The 20,315-nt window shown below is 46.7% G+C and overlaps 2 protein-coding genes across 4 annotated transcripts in view; both read right to left on the reverse strand.

Annotated features, from left to right (window-relative positions):
* Positions 1-20,315, reverse strand: part of ISM2 (isthmin 2) — a 411,356-nt gene that overhangs the window by 16,723 nt on the left and 374,318 nt on the right. For both annotated transcript variants that reach the window (XM_075503359.1, XM_075503357.1), the window contains exon 2: positions 4,845-5,004. In XM_075503359.1, coding sequence (XP_075359474.1) covers positions 4,845-4,982 — 138 coding nt within the window. In that variant the 5' untranslated portion in view covers positions 4,983-5,004. The remainder of the gene's footprint in view (positions 1-4,844; positions 5,005-20,315) is intronic.
* The window catches only part of SPTLC2 (serine palmitoyltransferase long chain base subunit 2), an 88,726-nt gene continuing 75,717 nt past the window's right edge, over positions 7,307-20,315 (reverse strand). Inside the window, exons 11-13 of one of the 2 annotated variants that reach the window (XR_012775948.1) lie at positions 18,769-18,898; positions 12,704-13,570; positions 7,307-10,217 (exon numbers count right to left, since the gene is read on the reverse strand). Coding sequence is in view for 1 of the 2 variants with exons in the window: in XM_075503356.1 (XP_075359471.1) it covers positions 13,451-13,570; positions 18,769-18,898 (250 nt within the window). In the remaining variant the exon portion in view is untranslated. Of the gene's footprint in view, positions 13,571-18,768; positions 18,899-20,315 lie in introns of both variants that reach the window. The other variant, XM_075503356.1, reaches the window with a different exon arrangement.

Here is a 20,315-nt window from a genome sequence, read left to right on the forward strand (position 1 = left end):
CTTTGTTTCTGCTCCTGCCTCAGCCCCAGGGCGGGAGGGTTTTCAACTGTGTTGACTAAGATAATTTGGCACTTCTCAAAAGGAAATTTGCTACAAAGGGCGAAGTACCTCCCTGCGCACAAAGAGCCCCTTTCAGAGCGGAAGGATGCTTCAGTGCACGTTTTGTACCCACAAATCCGACCTCCGCCAAGGACAAAGCCAGGGACAAGAACGCTTAATTGGTGAAGAAATGAAAAGGTAAAAAGCACATCCGCAGGCAAAATGACTCTGCTACTGACACAGCCCGCAGCGGCCGCGGGGACCTGGCCGTGCAGGCAGCCAGCACCCACCCGGCCGCCCACTTGCACCCCGGCTGAGCCCTCCCGACGGGGCGGCAGCGCGGCGAGGTGCCCCACGCAGGGCAGACGTGGGTGACAACGCAAGCGGGGGATCCGCAGCAGGGCGAGATGGCTCTGGGGAAAGCGAGATCCTCTTCTGGCCAGACAGCGCTGGGGAGGTCAAGAGGGACCAAGAGCTGGGGGGAGGCACATGGCAGGCTCCTGCAGACCCCCGTGCCTGCGCAGGCCAGAGCCACCCCCGGGCTCCCCCCAGCCCATCACCCCAGTGGTCTCCCCAGGCAGCGTGTCTAGGCTACGTTAGGGCTCCCGAATGACACGGCTACCCCGACTTAGTCTCCTGACAAGCTCCGCTCAAGCCCAGCTGATGTTTCCCTTTAAAGTTTTTTATCTAGTACAGCCATGCCACGTCGCCTTGGAGGTCCTTTGCTCTCTGCTTGCTGGTATCTCCAGCCAGGCATCATGTCGCTGCTATACATTTAATTCTTAAGCACTTCTCTGCACTCAGACTCCCTATGCACAGGGCAGGTCGATTTAAATCAAGACTGCTACTGATGATTTTTAATCAGCAAGCAAAACCTCTTGATATAGACCTTCAGTTTTAAACGTAGTTTCTCATTGCTACTCTCGCTGCCTGATGTAATCAGTAAATAATACGTACTGTTGTTATTCGTTTCCTTATTTCTCAGGGGCCAGGAGCCAGTCATACCAGGTGCTGTACAAACCCACTGATTTGCAGCCAACTACAGCCCTTATCCTACGCTTGGTATTTCTTTTGTTGCCCTCCGTTATCTCTTAGTGCAGACGCCGGATTTGCTTTGCTCGCAGCCTCAGACCAGGGGAACTCCAACAGCAAGCTCCAGCCTGGATTCTCACCCTGCCCCTGTCCCAGCCCCACAGCAACACCCCCGGGTGCCTCGGGGAGCTCGCTGCCATTCCTCTTGGCCCCCTCTCTCAGAGCGGTTCCCTCCTGCAAAGGAGCACCCACCAAGCCCACTGGAGCTGGGCTGGGTGGCTTGGATCCTCCGTAAAACAGTGCTGGCTTGCTCTGCCGCACCCCGTCACTGCCAGGACGCTCACTACCGAACCCCCATCACTGTCACTGCTGGTAGTGTTATTTCTATGCACAGTTATTGAAGCGGTTGTGTTGGTTCACACAGATCTAATCACTTCTAACGTTTACATTTCTAGCATGTTAGAACATTAGCTATTTTCTATTTACTAGAAGAGCACTGGAACTGATTGGTATCGGTCGGAAGGAATCCAAACATCTATTAACAATGCTCAAAGCCAATATTTTGAAATCCAGTGAGTTTATCAAAACATATTTTGCATTTAAAGCCCCTGACTTCATAAATAAACAAAGCATTAAGCAATGTGATGAGCTGTCCCTTGTCTCCAGAAGGGACACAGCTTTTCCAAGTATTCAGTTACCCAAATTTGAAGAGCCGCTGGCGTGGCTCAGCGCTTGGACCTGCCACATTTCTGCCCACGTCAGCGTGTGATGCATCCAACCTTCAAAAGCGCTTCTAAAATCCCTGCTGTACACCTGCCTGCTGCTTCGGAGCCCACCTGCCTTCCCAAACATTGCCAAAAAGCCTCCAAATGAGAAGGTATCTTCTCTCGTTAGATTTAAGTCACAGTTTGGAAAGAAAGTATTCTGCCTTTTCAACTTCCAGTCAAATAGACTGAAGAAAGAGAAAATATTCTCGCTACATCTGTTGCTTATGCTGGGCTCAGTGTAACTCAGGCAAAGCTTTTCTGCACAGTATCACAGCTGCGAAAATGTAAATGCAAGTGCTCGCTCCTTTGGCAATGGCTAGAAGTAATGGATCCTGACTGAGGTACAGGACTTTGGGACATACCAATAAGGCTATGGCCCAAAGATAAAGCATGCGTTCCCTCCATCCTTCCTGCAATTAGAAGACTTTCTAACTCAAAAATTTACTTAACACCTTAATGGTTTTAACTTTTCTAAACTATTTTAGTATAAGAAGTGCAATATCTGAGGCTCAGCACAGACTATAAAAATGTCCATTCAATTCTAAACCAAGGAAAAATGTTTGCTTTAAGTAAAGATGTTAAATTAAAATAAGTCCAAGTTATGTAATTGTTTAATGGTTTTGATTGTCTATCTGCTCTGCTCCGTCATTTCTATTTTTCTCCTCCCGGCCCCCTTCATTCTACCCACATCTGTAGGGCATTACCCATAGTGTAACCAATACTCCAGCTGTGGCTGCCCTGCTGCCATAGAGACAGGACCTATCAGCGCTGCAACAGGAACCATCTGTGCCTATGACCCAAAATCACTCTGGATTTTTTTTTTTTTTTAACCACCATACTGCTGCGCTTGTGCTCTCCGCTTTGGTTCAAACAGCCGGGCATGACTACTCCAAATTCTCCCCTACACGCACCAGAAACAGAGGATTTCCTCCCAAAGCGCAGCTAGAAGACACATGCCAGTACCTGCCGCTTTCTCCCTGCCATGCCAACTGTGCAGCCAGTACGCCAAGGGATGCAGGGCGTGCATGGGAGCACCAACGGACCCCCAGAGGAATCCATTCTTCATCTTCCTCCTTGCTCCTAACCTCCACCCTCAAACCTTTGCCTATAAACTTGTATGTTTGTATTTCTGCGAGAAGCAAAGGTCCCGGGGACAGAGGCTGCGCTGTTTAAGTGCCGTATGTGATCTTTGGCTGGCCGCACAACGCTCCCCATTCACAACCATTCACAAACTGGGACTGACAGCAGCTCACCCCACTTCCCGATGTTTTTTAGACATCAGATGAAAGGAGCCTGAGACTGCGCTGCAGGGTCCCGTGGCGGGGACCTGCACAGCTCCCTAACATGCAGTTTGTCCCTATCCTATGCCCCCTGCCACGGGGCTGCAATACTTCCCTGGATTTCAAGCATAAATCCCTACTCCCTCTGCAGCCGGAGCCCAAGCACACTCCACCTGGCATTTGTCTGGCAAGTGAACTGGCATCTACATCTATGCTTGAAGTTTCACAAGCAAAGTACAGCACCAACACGGTATTACCAGCGCTATAGCACATAACAACCCCAGCAGTCCCATTTGCATCTGCTTGGTCCATGCTCCAGTCAAAACCATTACCAGGCTCAACTGGTGGTACTCAGCTGGACGCAGCCCGTGCCCCCTCTTGCTCATTGGCCAGGCTTTCCGTGCGGCAGATCCCGTCTTCACACTCATTCCCTGGATTTCATGCTGGAAGGGAGTTTAGTGTATCCGACAGGAACTGCTGGCATGACTCCTCCGCAGATCAGCACCGTGTTTTGGCAATAACTAGCAGTAAGGTATATTCTCATCACTCGGCACCTCCTCTACCAGTCTGACTGACACTGCAGATCAAACCTGCCACTTCCCATACTGCTGTCTATCACCAGCAAGGGCCGAGCTGCTCTTACCCTGTCCTGCTCAACCTCCTCCTATCGCCACTTTTCCCACTTGCTCCTTTCACCCACTTTTAGAAGTAGCATTCTTCAAAAGGGTATTTTTTAAACACAGCTCTGCTGCCTGAACCACTTTTTCTCCAGAGGACAGTTTCAAGATGGAAACAGCTTGTTTTAACCGTTCAGTTGTCTGTCTTTCTTATTCAAACCCTTCTCCCTGCCCTCCTGGTAGTTTGTTTCTTCCCCGTTCCCTTCCTGTCGTCCCCATCAGGTCCCACCAGTTGGTTCCCAGTCTGAGCAGTCCCTCACTGCCTGCTGAAGTTTCCGCTTCCACGATTCGCGCTCCGAAGCCAGCGCTGGCCAGGACAGGGCTCTCAGAGGAGCGAGAGATGCAGCCCCGGGACCGCCCCCCGCAGCCCGTGGGGGTCCCGAGGCCGCCTGCCCGGGGGACGCTGGTGGGGCGCAGGCTGCGGGGATGAGAACGGAGCACGACCGCTCGGGAATCTGCCCCAGGGCCGTCCCAGCGGGAAGGAGAGGTGGTGGGTGAAATCCGTCACGTCTTATTCTTCTGGTAGCAGAGTTTTGGAGTTCCTGGGAAGCCACCAACCTTGCTAATTTTACTGCAGGTCGGGTTGTGGCCGGACTCCTCTCTCCTCCTCTCCTCCCCCTGGAGGCAACGGATCTTCCCGGGCACTGGGTCACGGCACTCGGCCCCCATCTCAAGCACCTAAACCAGTCCCTTTCTTGCAGCTTCTGTGCAATGCAAAGACCTGAGGCTACCCGAAAACCCCGGAGGCCGGGAAAGGGCTCTGCCCCTCAGCGAGTGAAGAAACGGCCCAGAGGAGGGGAGGCACGAAACCCTGCTTCTCCCCGCCGCTGCTTCTGCACCCGGGGCTCCGGGCGGCCTGGCCGCGGGGACACGTGTTGGATGCTGCTCCCTTCGGAGATGCACAACCGCCTCCGAGGGAGCCCCGATGACCGCCCAGGTGGCCGCCTGCCCTCCGCAGCCTTCCCGGGCAGGGCAGAGGGTGCGGACGCCGAGGAGGGCTCGCCTCAGCACCCTCCCGGCTCCCCGTCCTTCCCCAGGGGCTGCCTTACCTCCGCCAGCTTGGAGCTCCTCTCCTTCGGGCTGTTGCTGCGCTGTTTCCTCACGGGCAGCCCCCTCACCGCAGCCAGGAAAGTTGTCAGAACGACGAAGCCGAGGATGAGCACGACCTTCCCTCTCATCAGAGGCATCTCTCCCTCCCTCCCTCCCTCCCTCCCGCCCCACCTCGCACGCCCAGGGCAGGCGGCCCGGCAGCACGCCCGCCCGCAATGCTACAAACCCCGTCCTTCCTCGAGAAAGAGAGAGGAACAGGGAAAACTTAAAAAAAGAATAATATATGAAATATCGCAGACGGGAAGTGCAGTGCCCCGCGGGTGCGGGCAGGGGCCGGGGCAGGGTCCGCTGTCCCGGGCCGCTCCGCTCCCTCTGATCTCTCTCGCCGAGCACGATCTCTCGTGCCGAGCACGTTTCGGCGTCTCTGCTCCCCGGGGCTGGCCCGCCGGTGCCACTGATGCTGAAGGGTAACTCTGAAAAGGCTCGCAAGTGTGTGCGGGGAGGGGGGGGAGAGGGCTTCGCCTCCCCACCCCCCTTCCTAATCCCTTCGGCAATCTGATTTCTTTCCTCCTCTTCTCCTCCCCCCGCCGAGTCACTCCCCGGCGCTGCCGCGGCTCTTCAGGCAACGCCGGGCACCGGAGGGCGGGCGGCCGCTCCCCGCCGCTGGCCGGGGAGAGGCTCCTTCTCGCATGAAGCGCGGTCAAGCCCCTCCTGGGCGAGCGGCGCGGCAGCCGGCCCCGGGCACGGCCCCGCCGCGCCCCTGCCCCGCTCGGGGGCTCCCGGCGCTGCCAGAGCCCCCCCCCGCTCCCGCCGAGCGCTGCCCCCTCCGGGGAGCCGCCGGCCGCTCCTCCCCTCCCGGCAGCTGCATGGCCCGGGCGGCCGCGACCCCCTCAACCCGGCGGTGCCCCGCGGGGCGCTGCCCCTCCGGCGGGGCCGGCCCGGCCCGGCCCGGGGCTCTTTGTTCCGCTCCCGGCCGGCGGCTCGCCTCGGCGGCGCCGGCCTTGCACAAGCCCCGTGGCACCGGGCGCTTCCCTCCGGGGGAGCCCCGCCGCAGCGCCGGGGCTGCGCCCTCCCGGCGAGGCGAGGCGGGGCGCGGCGGCCGCGGGCTCCGGCGGCTCCGGCCCGGCCCGGCCGCATGAGGCAGAGGATGGAGGCGCCCTGGGTGGAGGGGCGGGAGCCGGGCCGCGGCGGGGGGCTGGGGAGGGGGGCTCAGCCGCATCGGGCGTTCAAAGCCCCCCGCCTCGCCGCCGGGGAGGAAGCTTTCGTGCGCGGAGCCGGGCTCCGCTTGCAAAGGCCGCCCCCTCCCCTTTTCTGAGCGGGGGCCGCGGGCTGCAGCGCCGGGGCTGGGGCCAGCCCCTGGCAGGCAGAAACAGGGCTCTGTGCTGCCCGGTGAAAGCTCCGGCTGCTCCCGAGCTGCGGGAGGAAGTTTCCATCACTCAGAGTAAGTCTTCATTCTTTGATCTGCTGCCTCCTGCGCCGGCAGCATCTTTTCTAGCCCCCAAAGCCCGTTGGAAATACGGTGTGGCTGTTTACTTGGGGTCCAGAGAGCATCTTTTCCAGGACCTCCACAGGCATTCATCAGCCGGTGAAGGAAATTATTAGGGAAATGATTATGAAGGAATTATTAGGGAAAGACACCGAAAGGAGGTTTCGCCAGTGCTGGCACAGACCCCAGAAAGGGACACCTAGCAGAGAAAAACAAAGTTCAACATTTCTACAGCAGCCTTAGCACAACTCTGCAAATCACCTGGGCCCATTTGTGCACCCACAGCTGCAAACAGGACCTGCACCTCCTTTTCAAATACCGACATCTGGTTTATGCAAACTTAGGGCTGAGATGAATGGAAGGAAATGTTTAAAACAAGGCACAGACTGCAAGACAGATGTGAGGTCAAGAATCCCATGCAAGATGGATCAAGAAGCCCTTTCAAACATCTCAGTAGCAGCACGACAGCTGATAGCAGCCTGACACTCTAACAGCACCCAAGGGTAGCAACCTGACTTCCGAGCGGAGCCAGCTTTACCCGGCTAGCACGGAGCTACGGTGGGCACTCGCTGGAGCGCTGCACGTCAGGAACAGCAGTAACCTCTGCAACCTGTCTCTCCACCACAGAAGCAGCTTCTCTACACTGTGCATCAGGGCTGGTGCTGTACAATGGACCCGAGACTGGCCAGAAACAGCTAAGCATGAAAGGTTTCCTGGCTCTGGAGTCCAAGGCTAGAGGGGGACACTGATCTATCTGAGCTCTCAAACAGGCTATGGTCTTACCCAGCCATTCCAGTATGAAATTTGTGTGTTGGGGTTTTTTTTTTGTTTTTTTTTTTTGTTTTTTTTTTGGGGGGGGGGGGGGGGGGGCTGGTAGAGGGATTGAGAAGGAAAGGGAGGAGGGTTTGGTCTCCCTAACAGGGGAAAAGCCTCATTAGCATTAAGAAAAAAAAAAATCACAATATAGCATTTTTTTAAAGTCTTTATTATGCAGAACATAGAATATATTTGAATGGACTTTTTTCCCAAGCAGTTTTTTCTCCAGTGTTTTTTTTTTTTTTAAACATGCATTGTTACCTTTTTAAAGCCAATGTATCATCCATTTATCTTTTCCCTGCCCACAAAGCATCCAACTTCATGTTAATCCCAAGTGTAAAAAAAATTAGACATCTGGCATAAAATATTTTGGGGAGAGCCCATTTAAAAATTTTATCTAAAATGTCTTATCTACAAAAAAATCCAATATATATGTACATTATAGCAACACAGAGGCATAAGAATACAGTGCAATTTAAGACGAAGTGCTGTGACTTGGTAATTCTGCCCAGGGCTTATGGAAATGTGGGCCACCATTGGCTTTGGGGCTGCTAGCCTAAAGCCTCAGGCTCCAACGTTCCTCTGATCTCTCTCAAACTGGTCTGAAGTTAATAACATTGGAAGGCCGGAGATGCATTTAGCTTAATATACCGTTAGGGGGTAGCAGAAAATCTGTCTGAACAGGATGATATTTGGCAAAAGAAAAAAATGAATGCTTTACAGCGATCAGATGGTTTGGTGCATGTTTCACTTTGCCACAGGTATTTTTGGAACGGCACCAACCCCTGGCACATTCAAGTGAGACCTGTTCACCTACTGTTGAGGAAATTAATTTGCTAGCTGCCACTGCTTCTGAAGTCCCTGACCCTCTCAATAATTCTCCTGCTTTCAGCAGCCCAGGAACAAGTTACCGATGCTTGCTACGTAGGAACATGGGTGCAGAGAACTGCACTATTTTTGGCCTTCACATACAGACACATCTTCTGCTCCTTAAGCAGCTGCTAGTCGGGGTCAAACACAAATTGAGTTGAACGTCTCCCTCTCTTCCAAGAAAACAGCAGTACATATTGCTTAACTAAGAGCACAGACTATTCTTCCATGGGTTAAAATCCACTGCATTCTTCAAGATCAGTTTTAATTTCAATTCTTCACACCAAGAGTCACAGTTTAAGGCCTTCAACAAACACCACAGTTGTCATCTCCTTCACCTAGCCCCTTTTGGGGATGTAACACAACGCCTCCAATGTCTGCACCAAACGCTTCTCTTTTTAGTGAAAGATAAAGCACAGTATTTCACACAAACTTCACGGTTGTGCTATAGCGTCAATGTCCAAATTCTTGAACAGGTGAACAACTGCAAGGTTGGGGATGTTTACAGGAATATACAAGCCATCGCAATGGCAGCTGAGTTGGTGTTTTTTGTGTTGTGGGTTTTTTTTTTGTTGTTGTTGTTTTTTTTTTTCTTTTAAAACTATATTCAAGTTGCACAGCTCAAATGACTGGTGCTTTTCCCAAACAGTAGTCCAGTGCCACTTGGGTGCCACTTTGGTCCAGCACCGAAGCCAGCAATGTATCTGCTGAGGGGTCACACTAGGCATTCCCAGACAGCTCGGTGCTTCACTAGTGTTAAAACAGAACAGACCGCAGGTACCTCAGATCTCTGTGCAGAAGGTGCCACCCACACAGATCCCAGCATGCTTGACACTTTCACAGGCTGAGTATAAACTGTAAAAATAATATATATAAACTGTATGTATAAACTGTATAAATTTTGACTGAGCATTGTATATTGGGATAAATCTCCACAAGTTTCCTTCTCTGATGCAGCAAGGGAGCTCATGCATAGCGCTCCAGATCCAATGCTGCAAGGTGTGTTCTCAGATGAAATGGAGAGGTCATGCTCACGGCTTTCCTCCAACCTTTCCTATGATCTGCCTGAATGGATAAATGGCTTCCGGATAAGCAAACAGCTGTAAGCCAAATACTTTTCAGAGGTAAAGAAATTAAAATTTGCACAGGAGAGGAAGTATTTACTGGGTGTGGAAAGGTTTTAGAGGAGTGTCCCTTTGGGCACTGAAAGTTGCATTCCAGTCTTAGGGATGCTTCTTCAAGTACACATGAAAGATCCCTGTACAGCTGAGAATAAGTGATGACTGACTGCCCTTTTTCTCCATCTCTGCTGTATCGCTCCTTCATCCACACAGCACAGGGCTGGGTCACTGATTTCGCAGGCACACTTCCCTTTCCTGCTCTGTGTGAAGGTGCAGCTCTGACAGAGGGTACCACTTCTGTACTCTTAGAGGAAACAGCAAGAGGAGGATGGATGATGCAATTCCTTCAATGAACGACTTCATCACGGTAAGATATTCAGTCAATTCACTCCTGAGTCTTTGCCTAAAGCAGAAGCGTGCTACACCAGCAACCCAAGAACCAGAACAGCTCTTTAAGGTTGCTACTTAGAAGGAAAAACATATAGAAACTAAACAAAGAGTTAAATATATCATATACACAGATACTATACAAAAGTTTGTGTCTTGTGTAAAAAAAAAAAAGCCCTGAATATTCTGACACAAAACCCCCTTGTTTTCTTCTCTGCCAAAGAACTAAAGAAAAATTATGAATCAGGCTCCTTAAGACAAAGGTCTACTTGGGAAGGCCAGTTTCTAACAAGAAGCAGATCTCTCACTCTTCACTGATGCTCGGTAATAGGAGCTTCTCAATTTTCTTAAGAGTAAAAGAATATGGCCATCAGCCTTGAAAACTATAATGGTTCTAAACTCTTCACTCCACTCAGCAGAGGCAAAATCTTGCTTGCTAAGTTCTTCAGAGAGGTACTGGGAAGGTAACTATTGTATATTTATGAGTAAGTTTAGCCAATGTACAGTACAGGGCAAAATCCTTTGTTCAAAAGCAGCCTTCATTTTCTTTCGAATTTTGCATCTCTTAAGAAATACCAGGAGTCATTTTCAATTAGAATGTCTCAGGAAAGTTGGCAGGGACTGAAGTCTATTTCTTAAGCGGCTTTTCTTCCTTTGTGATCTCTCAAGATTGGTTCTTACATTCACTTCTACTGCCAGGACAAAAAGGAGACAGATTTCTGGTCAGTACATAAATATCAAAGCAGCAATCCATCCTACACATACCATGACAGCATACATGCTGTAGGTTTGCCTAGTACAAACCAGTAGCGGTCTGCTCCTTTGGTTGTGGGAGCAGAATTTTTTAGTAGACGTGAAAAGATTTTCCTGGCTTTCATGCTCAGTGAATTACTGACTTAAAAGTGCAAAATCTTGGACTTGTAACTTACTTTTTCAGAAGCAGTTTCAACAGGTACCAGACTTTGGCAAAACAGGCTCCCTTGAATAAAAGGCCTCCCGAGGGGAGAGAAGTTGCTTCCCAAAAAGGATATGGCAAGGCTGAAATTTAACCAAGCAGTTTACAAATGCTACTAACTGCCTGAATGATTTCTGAAATGTCTTTGCAACCCAGAATTCAAAGTCTTATGCAGACAGCATGACACAGCAGAAAGATACTAAATGGCAGAAGTTTAGCATGAACACAATTTCCTCAACAAGTGCAACTGGAATCCCAATGGGGACCAGTAATTTTAAAACACTGAGAATTTCAGAACTGTTATACAGGAGTTATCTAAATTACTGAGATTTATCCAGATGTTTTTCTCCCTTCTAAAGACAAGCTGCCCTAAAACTGAATCCCAGAGACAAGATTAAGACTCGAGACTTGTAGAATCTACGATAACCCACTTCTAACTTAATACGTCACCGTTTTCAAACTGACTTGACTACACAGCAGACACAAGCACGCTGTACATCTGGGAATGCTCAAAACAGCTCCCTGCTGACCCATGCCTACGCATTCAAGTTGGTCGGTTTTGTCCGATCATAAACCGTTCCATGATCAAGTCAACAGGACCAGGGCTGGAGTCAGGGCTTCCTGCACTACCTCCTCTTGTTCCCTACTACAATCCAGAAAGAAAAAAAAGCAATAATTCTTTGAGGTAAAGCTTCTTGAAGTCAGAAAGCAGGTCATCTGCTGGAATGTTAGAGCTAGTCCTGGGCAGAATGCAGGCAAAAAAGTAGGCTCATGTAATTGCAGTTTACTCACTCTGTGGCTGAACAAATGAGACTACTCCATAGCTATCAAAGTTGCACATACAGGTTACAGACTTCTTGGAGTACGCACACACTTTGCTCCAGAAGGCGAGCAAATCAACATTAGTGGACTAAGACAGGAACAATTATCTGGGCCTATTTTGAAACAGTCAATTTTAGTTCTTCTCATCTAATTAAATTTCTGAAATGCAATGCTAAAAAAAAGAAAAGAATCGGTGTTTTGAAGTTCCATTACATTAAAATGGAACAAGATCTATAAATGCATGAAGACAAGAGACTCTGTAAAATAGAAGCCAATTCTCCTTAAATCACCAGATGTATTTGCAGAACTGCTTGGTCCTAGTGACCAAAGCGCTCCTTCCCTTTTAGTTGCAGAGTGAACATAAAAGAACTTAAAAAAAATTAATTTTTTTGCAGCACCAGGCAAATAGCTTTGAGGTGCACTCTGCTTTAGCATTACGATGAAGAATCTGTTTAAAAAAACTCCAGTCACCTGCAAAAAACATCACACTAACCCAAATCGAAGAGCTGGCCCAACCCAATCGATATGATGTTAAAGCTTTACTATCTTTGCAGAAACCCTTCATGTCCAAGGTATAAAATACAGAAACAAACTATACTGCAACTGACTCCTGTTATAAAATTTTTGGTACCTCTTCAATGATCCAGTCTGTTCACTGAAAGAATGCAAGATGCAATGACTAAGTAGCAGACCACCTCTAAGGTGTGTGAGAGCAAAGGTGTCTATTTTAAACTTTGATCAGCATAAGACAGTGTGGAACTTGCAAATAAAGACTCCAAACAGCAGCTGGCTCAGTGAACATTACTTTGATCTCACAGTAACAAAAATGCAAAAGAATAAAGATCTCAAACTAAAGGCAATTGTGAGAACACTCTCTCTTCAGGGAAGGCCTACACAGACATGCAGCTGCCAACTGAGACTTTGTTGGCTAGCCAAAGTGTAATGTGTGATACAAGATCCAAGCTGTCTATACTCTGCATAAAAGCCTTGCACAACAAGGCCAATGAAGAACACCTCATATATGACAAGAAACAGTGAATTCGTGTGGCAAAGGGTAGCAATCACTCTTTCACAGATCTGCATGAAATAAGTGGTTCTCCTAATAATCATCCATTGTATAGGCCTGCTTATTGAGGGGTTCTGGTCTTAACAAGAAGCACAAGGCTTGCTATGGTTTACTTAATCCCAAGAGCACCCTTCTAGAACTTAGCAGTGACTTGTTCATGGTTTTATGGTAATTCTAAAGCAAGAGAAATTAGCCTGAAGATGAGAAAGCAACACACACTAAAACCATCTATTTTTTTTTTTTTTTTAAACAGAAGTATGTCAGAAGGAAGACAAAACACAGCCCATTTAAAAAAAAAAAAAAAAAGATTAACAAAACCCCTCTCCATCACTTACCCTATATCAAGAGGACAATTAGTGTCAAAACCAGGAGACAAACTGGTATCCATACCGGGAAGGAAGAGAGGCTAGAGTCCCAGAAGTCCTTCTGCCTGTGGCTTACAAAACTAAATAATGTTTGGGAACAATGGTCCTGTCAGTGACATGTCAACAACACATTTATTTTAAAAAGGCTAAATTCAAGTTTTAAACACAAGTAACTGCAAAAGAAAAAAAAAAAACCACTTTGGTTGATTATCCATCTTGTTAAATATGTCAAAATTAGCAATCAACAGTTTCTCGAGGAAGTCTCCAAGAACAGACAGGTCAGCTCACTCCCTACGGGGAAGGTCAGACACCTAGCAGTGACACTGGAAATGCTGCCATGCCAGCGTCACACATGCTCACAACATCTCAGCCAGCATCTGGGAGGCTAATGGTGCATACAAAGTCTGAGCTGATCAGCCACAGCCAACTTGTGTTGCTGTGAACTCATTGAGACAAATAAATAAAAAAAAGCAACAAGAAAAAATAAAGCCAAGCACCTCTAGGGCCAGACCCCGAAGACACAGGAATCAAAGCTTTTTTTTCCTCCTCTCCCTATTTACAAAATGCCATTTAGAGCTGATGTGGCCACTTCAGTATTGTGAGGAAATGTCTTTTATGCTAAGCAGTCATAAGTGTGTTGTTCATGGACGCTGTGGCCTGCGTGCCACAGAGTGTCCCACGGGGTGCGTCCCTCCCACCAAGGCATACGGAGGGAGTTCAGTCTTCTGTTTCTTCATATGTTGTCTCGTCAAATGGCCGGTCCAAGAGAGGTACCAAACGGTGACGGGAATATTTCAGTTGCAAAAGATCCCCAACTTCATTGATTTCTTTTAAAGCCTGAGAAAGAGACCACAGTAGATCAGCAGAGGAGATGGATGGAAGCACATTATCAGCCCATCTTCCTTTTTGCATGCCTACAGACTACTCTGACAGCCATTTTACTTAAGTGAGATTTTACTGTGCTAGAAGTCTGTAGCTTCAGAGGTGCATAGGATTTGGTATTGATTTTAGCATTCACAAGTCTCGAGATCAAGTGAGCAGCACAGGTCACTTAACCGAGAGTGACTCTGCACCCACCTGACTACTCCACTTCCAAGGCAGGATCATAATATCCAGCAATACTAACTCAAATTTCATGGTCATCCCCCAAAAAGCCATGATATTCATAGACTGAAAAACCAAGAACAGTGTTCCTCCCTTCCTGGAGGTAATAAAGCTGAAGCAGGAAAAAAAAAAAAAAAGGTGTGTGGAGGTTTGACTCCTCTTTATGTATCATTCAGTAGGAAAACAACTTGTGTGTTAGTATACCATCTCTGACCTACTGTATTTTTTAAATTGCAAGATAGCGAAAGGCAAACTGCAATATTGTGTTAACAAGTTCTATTGATGCATTTGTTATATCTACATTTGGTTAATTTGCATTGTCCATATACAAGTAGAGATGCAAGCTCTGTATTGCAAACAACACTGTGTGGGAGGTTTTTGCCAGCCAATCCAAGGAATGAAAAAAAGTTATTCTAGGTAGGATCCCAAGCATTTTCTCCCTAGAAAGCAAGTCCCACTGACTGAGGTTGCCACAAAGGCAACACTTAGGCAACTGATGGCCCAGAACACTGCTAGTGAGCTAACAAAACCTTTCACCGTTTTGACCTGAATGCAAATGTTATGAAGTTTACCAGAGATCAAACATCTGCTAGCATAAGAAATGAGGAAAGTCCCGGCTCAGTTAATCATACTTTCTTTATGCTGTAATCTCTTTGATAAGACACTGGTTCACGACAGGGTTTGTTAAAAGCCAAACCCTAAACTTCAATTCATTTCTCTACAGAACACTACTGGAGCAAGGTACAAAATAAATCAGTTGCTGCAGAGAAATCTGCAACAGTACGTGATGCTAATTATCTTGTATAAGCAAGTGACAAAGAAATGAGTTCAGAAGATGACTTCCAAGTACAATGTCATTTTTGAACTCAAAGGTTGGCATTCTGCACTCCCTTGAATTGTAGATTTATTCAGACAGGTATGTTCAGCATTCCTTCAGAATGCCACTAATTCAACATTAATGCTCCAGTTTTAACATGTTCTGGGTCAAATGCCTGTCTCTTGAGAATAGTTGGCAGACGGGGGTTAATATCCCTAAATGCTTTTCCTTCCTGGATGGATAGTTCAAGTTTTTGTTTCTTCAAACAATGGCCCCTCATGCTTGTTATATCTGGCAGCAAGAACCTCTCCACTCTCACATCTGGGGAAACGACAAACCCAGAAGTTGGACCTTGGTAAAAACAAAACAAAACAAAAGCGTGGGCACAGTTTGCCAGGGCTTTAAGTAAAGATCCCATATGGAAACAATTTAAGGTTGAATTTCTGTTGAAAGAGTCTGTTAACTGTTATTCTTGAATGCAGATTTAGGATTTTATTAATTTAAATCAAAAAGGACCATGTGACTAGCAAAGACTACAAAGGAAATGGCATTGGTGAACTCTGACTTCAGGAGAGTGTAATATATTTTTCATCACCGAAAAGAAAGCACCAGCCCACAGGGATGCAGGTTATGAGGGACTTCACTCTGATCCTGAGCCAAATATTTTCAGGCAAGGAAGTTTTATTTACATAAAACGGTTAAAATTGTAACTGAGAACTGTTCCCCATCATGTGGGTTTATTTAATAAGAACAAGGAAGCATTACAAATATCAGCATTTACAAGCTTCTCTTTCCTGTGCTCCAAACCTGGATATATTTTGTTTAGAAAAAATGCTGTAACAGCCCTAGTTAGCATCCATGCACACACAGATGGGCTACCAAGTTCTCCTCTCTGTCACTGAGTTGAAGAAGCTCTCTGCCAGCTCTCTCCAAGTCTATTCACTTTAGTTCTTTTTCCTCCTGGATATGCTTGCCACAGTTCAGCAGCGGCATCAGATCTGAGGGCTGCCTTAATGATTAGCTGCCTGAAATCACTGCCCTTTCACTGCATCACAAGAAAACACAACACAAAGTCACTGACACAAAGACTTGCTCCTTATTAACTCCTCTTGCCAATGTTCTGGGTTCAGAGCATGCAGCTGTTTTGAACCTTAAAGTGGATTACACTAACTTGGAACAAAGCCTCCACATACTGAGCTAAATCAGGATTTCTTCATTCACTTCAAAATTCACACCTCATTTTGTCCTGGATTAATTTTCTCAGGCAGACAAGCCCTAGTATATTAAACAAGCATTTCCTCGATTTAGAGCATTCAGCACCTACGGAGGTACTCTAGAAATGAGTCTTTAGAGTTAAATGCACAAAACTTGAAACATTTTTTGGAAAGCAGAAAGACTTGTAAGTGAATTGACAGGAAAAGAGCTTTTTTTAAGCAGAGTAATAAAAGTTACAGATTGGTTTTGGAAGAGAGCAAGTATAGTACTTACATAGACCCTGCAAAAGCAGCTTATTATGGTAAAGACTCCAGCTAGTCACTGAGAGAAGACCAAGAATCTAACCAACAGCAAGATTGCATGATTGCTTAGGTAGTGCCAGCACATCAAGTTTGCACGGTCTCAGTTGTAGCTCACTTTGCAACAATATGATTTCAGAGACTTCTGTTTTCTTTCTTTTCCTTCCTCCCACCTCCTTCCCATTCATCCCCCCATGTCCACCTGGCCAGAAGTTACTGCTCCCTCATTTGTGTCAACGCACTCAGTTCTATTAGCATGCTTTGAGCCAAGGCTGTGATACTATTCATTTTATACAGGGGGAAAGGAAGGGAAGGAGAGGGCCTTCTCCAAACATACTGTTTCAGAATTTTTATTTGCAACAGAAACAACTGAATTGGAATAATTACAGGAGGAGTAACAGGACAAGTAGCTGGGAAGGAACTCCTTAAGCAGTCTGCTGTTGGAGTGTCAGGGCAGAATATCTCAGGTCTTACAAGGCAGAAACAACTCAGAAGCAGCAAGTACAGCACCATAGATACATGGCAGGTTGTTTAACTGATACAGAACAACACTAAATATACATTACCAAACTGCACACACCAACTGCCTTACTATTTTTCCTAACAAAACTGAAATAAAAGAGCAGCCATTTTCAGCTATTGATTTGAAAGTTCTGTGACAGTGCAGTATGAATCTTTTTTTTTTTTTGAGAAGACATTAGTAAATATCGTTTGTGTGTCCCATTTGCTGTTTGTGTACTGAAGTGTTACCACCTAATGATATCTGGACACTGGGCATGATTTCCCTTTCATAACTCCATGATGACTACTCCCAATCACCTTCTTGTCCACAAAATATTTGAAAATAGTTTCAGGGATTTTTTTCTCCATCATCTTCCCAAGGATCAAGGTGAGGCTTCTCAACCTGCAGTTCCTCAGATCACACTTCTTGCCCTTCTTGAAGTCAGTGGTGACATTTGCTTTCTTCCAATGCTCAGGAACCTCCCCCAGTCACCATGACCTTCCAAAGATGATAATCAAGAGTGGCCTTGCAGTGACAGACAGCTCCCTCAACACTTGTGGGTGCATCCCATCAGGTCCCATGGACTTGTGTATATTCAGTTTGTTTAAATGTTCCCCTATTTGATCCTCGTTTACCCCAAGGGTAAGTCTTCATTGCTCCATATTATTCCACTGACCTCATGGGCCCAGGATTCCTGAAGGCAAGTCTCATCAGTAAAGACCGATGCAACAAAGGCACTGAGTACCCTGGCCTCTTGCATGCCATTTGTCACCTGATCCCTATTGCATTCAGCAGCAGACCCACATTTTCTCTACTCTTCCTTTTGCTACTAATATTCCCATAAAAGCCCTGCCTGCTTCATTTCATGTCCTTTGACAGACTCAGCTCCAGGTGGGCTTTGGCTTTCCTGACCCCATCCCTGCATGCTCAGGACTGTGTCTCTATTTGTCCTGGGTCACCTGTCCCTGTTTGCACCTCTTATAAGCTTCCATTTTATGTTTTTGTTGGTTTGTTCATCTATGCAGGCTTCCCACTACATTTGCTCTCCTGTAAGTCAGGATGGACCATTCTTGGGTGGGGGTGGGGTGGGGGGGATGTGTGTGTGTGTGGGTGCAGAAGGGGAAATCAACCAGCTGTCCTGGACACCTCCTCTCTTTGGGACCATATCCTATGGGATTCCCTCAAGCAGGTCTCTGAACAGGACAGAGTCTACTCTCCTGAAGTCCAAGGTTGTGACTCAACCTAGTTTAGGTTCTGAGTCACAGAACAGCAAAGTAGGGAAAAAAATACAATGGAGAACTTTGACAGAGCCTAAGACAGCCCATGTACATGTCCAAAGAAGATTATTCAGAAGACTCAAAAATGAATGTAGTTACCACATCAAAACATTATAAGGATAGTCAGGCTTATTCATATAATCCCCTTTCAACTATATTAGTCAGAGAGTAACTTCCGTCCTTAATTTTTAAGGCAGCATCTCCTAACTGTGATGCAGGCCTCCTTAGAGGGGACCTCCATTCCTGCTGGAACATGCTTAGTGTGGGCAGGAGTCAGTAAGGCATTGCATGTGGCACAGACTCATTGAGGACAGCATCATTTAAGATAGAGTGCTCTGAAGCTGTAAACAAGAGCTGGAATAGTCATCTTTGGAATAAAAATTCTCACTGGGTAATCATGTGCTGAGGCTTGCACTTGCTTTTGAGAAGAATATAGATGTTTTGGAAGTTCTCAGGCTTTTTTTTCTTACCTTCTGCATCTAGGGTCAGAAGAAGCAGAATTTTTTCCTTCTAAAAGATTCAGTGGAAGGTAGAGCCTCTTAAGAAGGGAAAAAGCATTGTCTCAAAGGAATGAGACTGTCTCTCTTGCATCATTTGAGATAGGAAAAGAAAATCTCTGAGATTTACTGAAGGCAGCCATTCTGCATTGTTGAAGCAAGGAAAGAGAGATGGAGTCATTGCCAGCTCTACTACACAAGGCTTTGAACATTAGGTTCAACTAGTTTGTGTACCAAACATTGAATCAGTCTACAAAAACCAGACAATTATTGTATCTGTTCATAGAAGGCATCAGCAAAAGGAAGACAAGATGATACACTTACTGTATCGAGCATCTCTTTGGTATGAGCTGCAGACAAACAGAATCTGGCTCTGGACTCGATGATGGGGGTGGCAGGGAAGCCCACAACCACAACACCAATGTTCCGCTTCAGCATCTCACGCCCAAACGCACTGCCAGAGAGAACAAGAAAGATCGTCAGAATGATACTAGTGGAGGCAAAGCAGCAGCAGAGTGAAGGTGTCAGTATGTTAACCCATACAGGCCTCTGTTGAAGCAAGCCTGTAAGACCACAATTTGGAGCTTCCAGTGCTTTCTTTTAGAGGCAGAACGCCCGTTCACAAAAGCCTTTTTTTAATTCAATCCCAAGGTGGTCCTCTTCAAAAGGTTTCACCGTATTAAGTTCTAACAAAGCTGAAAGATTGTATGTGGCAGTCTTTTAGCAGGCTGTTTCTAAATGGATTTGTAACCTAAGCTCGGAAGTGCTTCCGATAGGAAACAGGGATTTTGGCTCAGGAGTTTGACTATACAAGAAATCCCCCATGCTGCGATCCCCCAAAGCAGATGCTTCTGCAGTTTCAAGATGGTTTGCTTTCACCAATTTAACTAAAGTACATTATGGTGTAACAGAATGTACCACTTTTTAAGTGCCTATCACGGGAACCATCGAACTGCCACAGCAAATAGAGATCATCTAATCTGATACCAAGTATTTTTAAGGAAGGTGCAAAAACCTCATACAACTGTCACACAGTATCTTCAACAAAACAAATTCTTATGGGGATTAAAGAAATTAGTGGCTGTGACTTACTCGATGAGAGGCACAAAGATCTAGATCCTTTCTATAATGGCAGTGCAATTATGGGTTTTTCCTACAGGCCACGGGAAATGGTTAATACTTTTTGAACTGACCTTGTCTCGAGAAGTAGCAATGAACTTAAGAGGCTTATAAGGATGTATAAAAATAACATCCTTTTACTAGGTTTTAAAATTTTCTGCCTTTTACTTCTGCTACAACTATTTTCCTTATAAATAGGTGCATCCTGATACACTTCATTTTGTATCCATTTAGTACTCTCAAACTATTTTAAGAACAGACTACAAGAGACAAGGAAAGGATGAAGTAGACCCGATGTAGATCCTAAGGGCCAACTCTCATCAGAGCTCTGTGCTCTTGCTCGTTTTTAAGTTACTGGCCCAGCTGCTCAGCTAATGAACACTTCCATGAACATTTCCAGGGAAAAGATTGTATTGACTGGCAGAGCAGCTGGGCGGTAGAAACAGTACGTCTCTGTGTGCTGGATGGTGCACACTGCAGACTCCTCAGCATCCATAAAGGTTACAGGCCTTTTAAATTTGGTTATACTGAGAAGGGTGGAGGAAGACTGTATCTAGCTTCATGCAGAGTGCTAGATGTTTGTTCCCTCACAGAACCACAGTGCTTAGCCAGACTGAGACCTAACTTGAGCTAGAAGAGCACTAGAGATGTTCAGTACAGCTTAAAATGAAGCTATGCTTTCCAAATTTGAAAGTGTTAGTTGAGCACTGCATTATACACGGACACTGAAAAGCAGCTATCAAAGCCAAGCT

Source organism: Mycteria americana, chromosome 5, assembly GCF_035582795.1.
Source record: "Mycteria americana isolate JAX WOST 10 ecotype Jacksonville Zoo and Gardens chromosome 5, USCA_MyAme_1.0, whole genome shotgun sequence".
In the NCBI taxonomy this organism is placed as follows: domain Eukaryota; kingdom Metazoa; phylum Chordata; class Aves; order Ciconiiformes; family Ciconiidae; genus Mycteria; species Mycteria americana.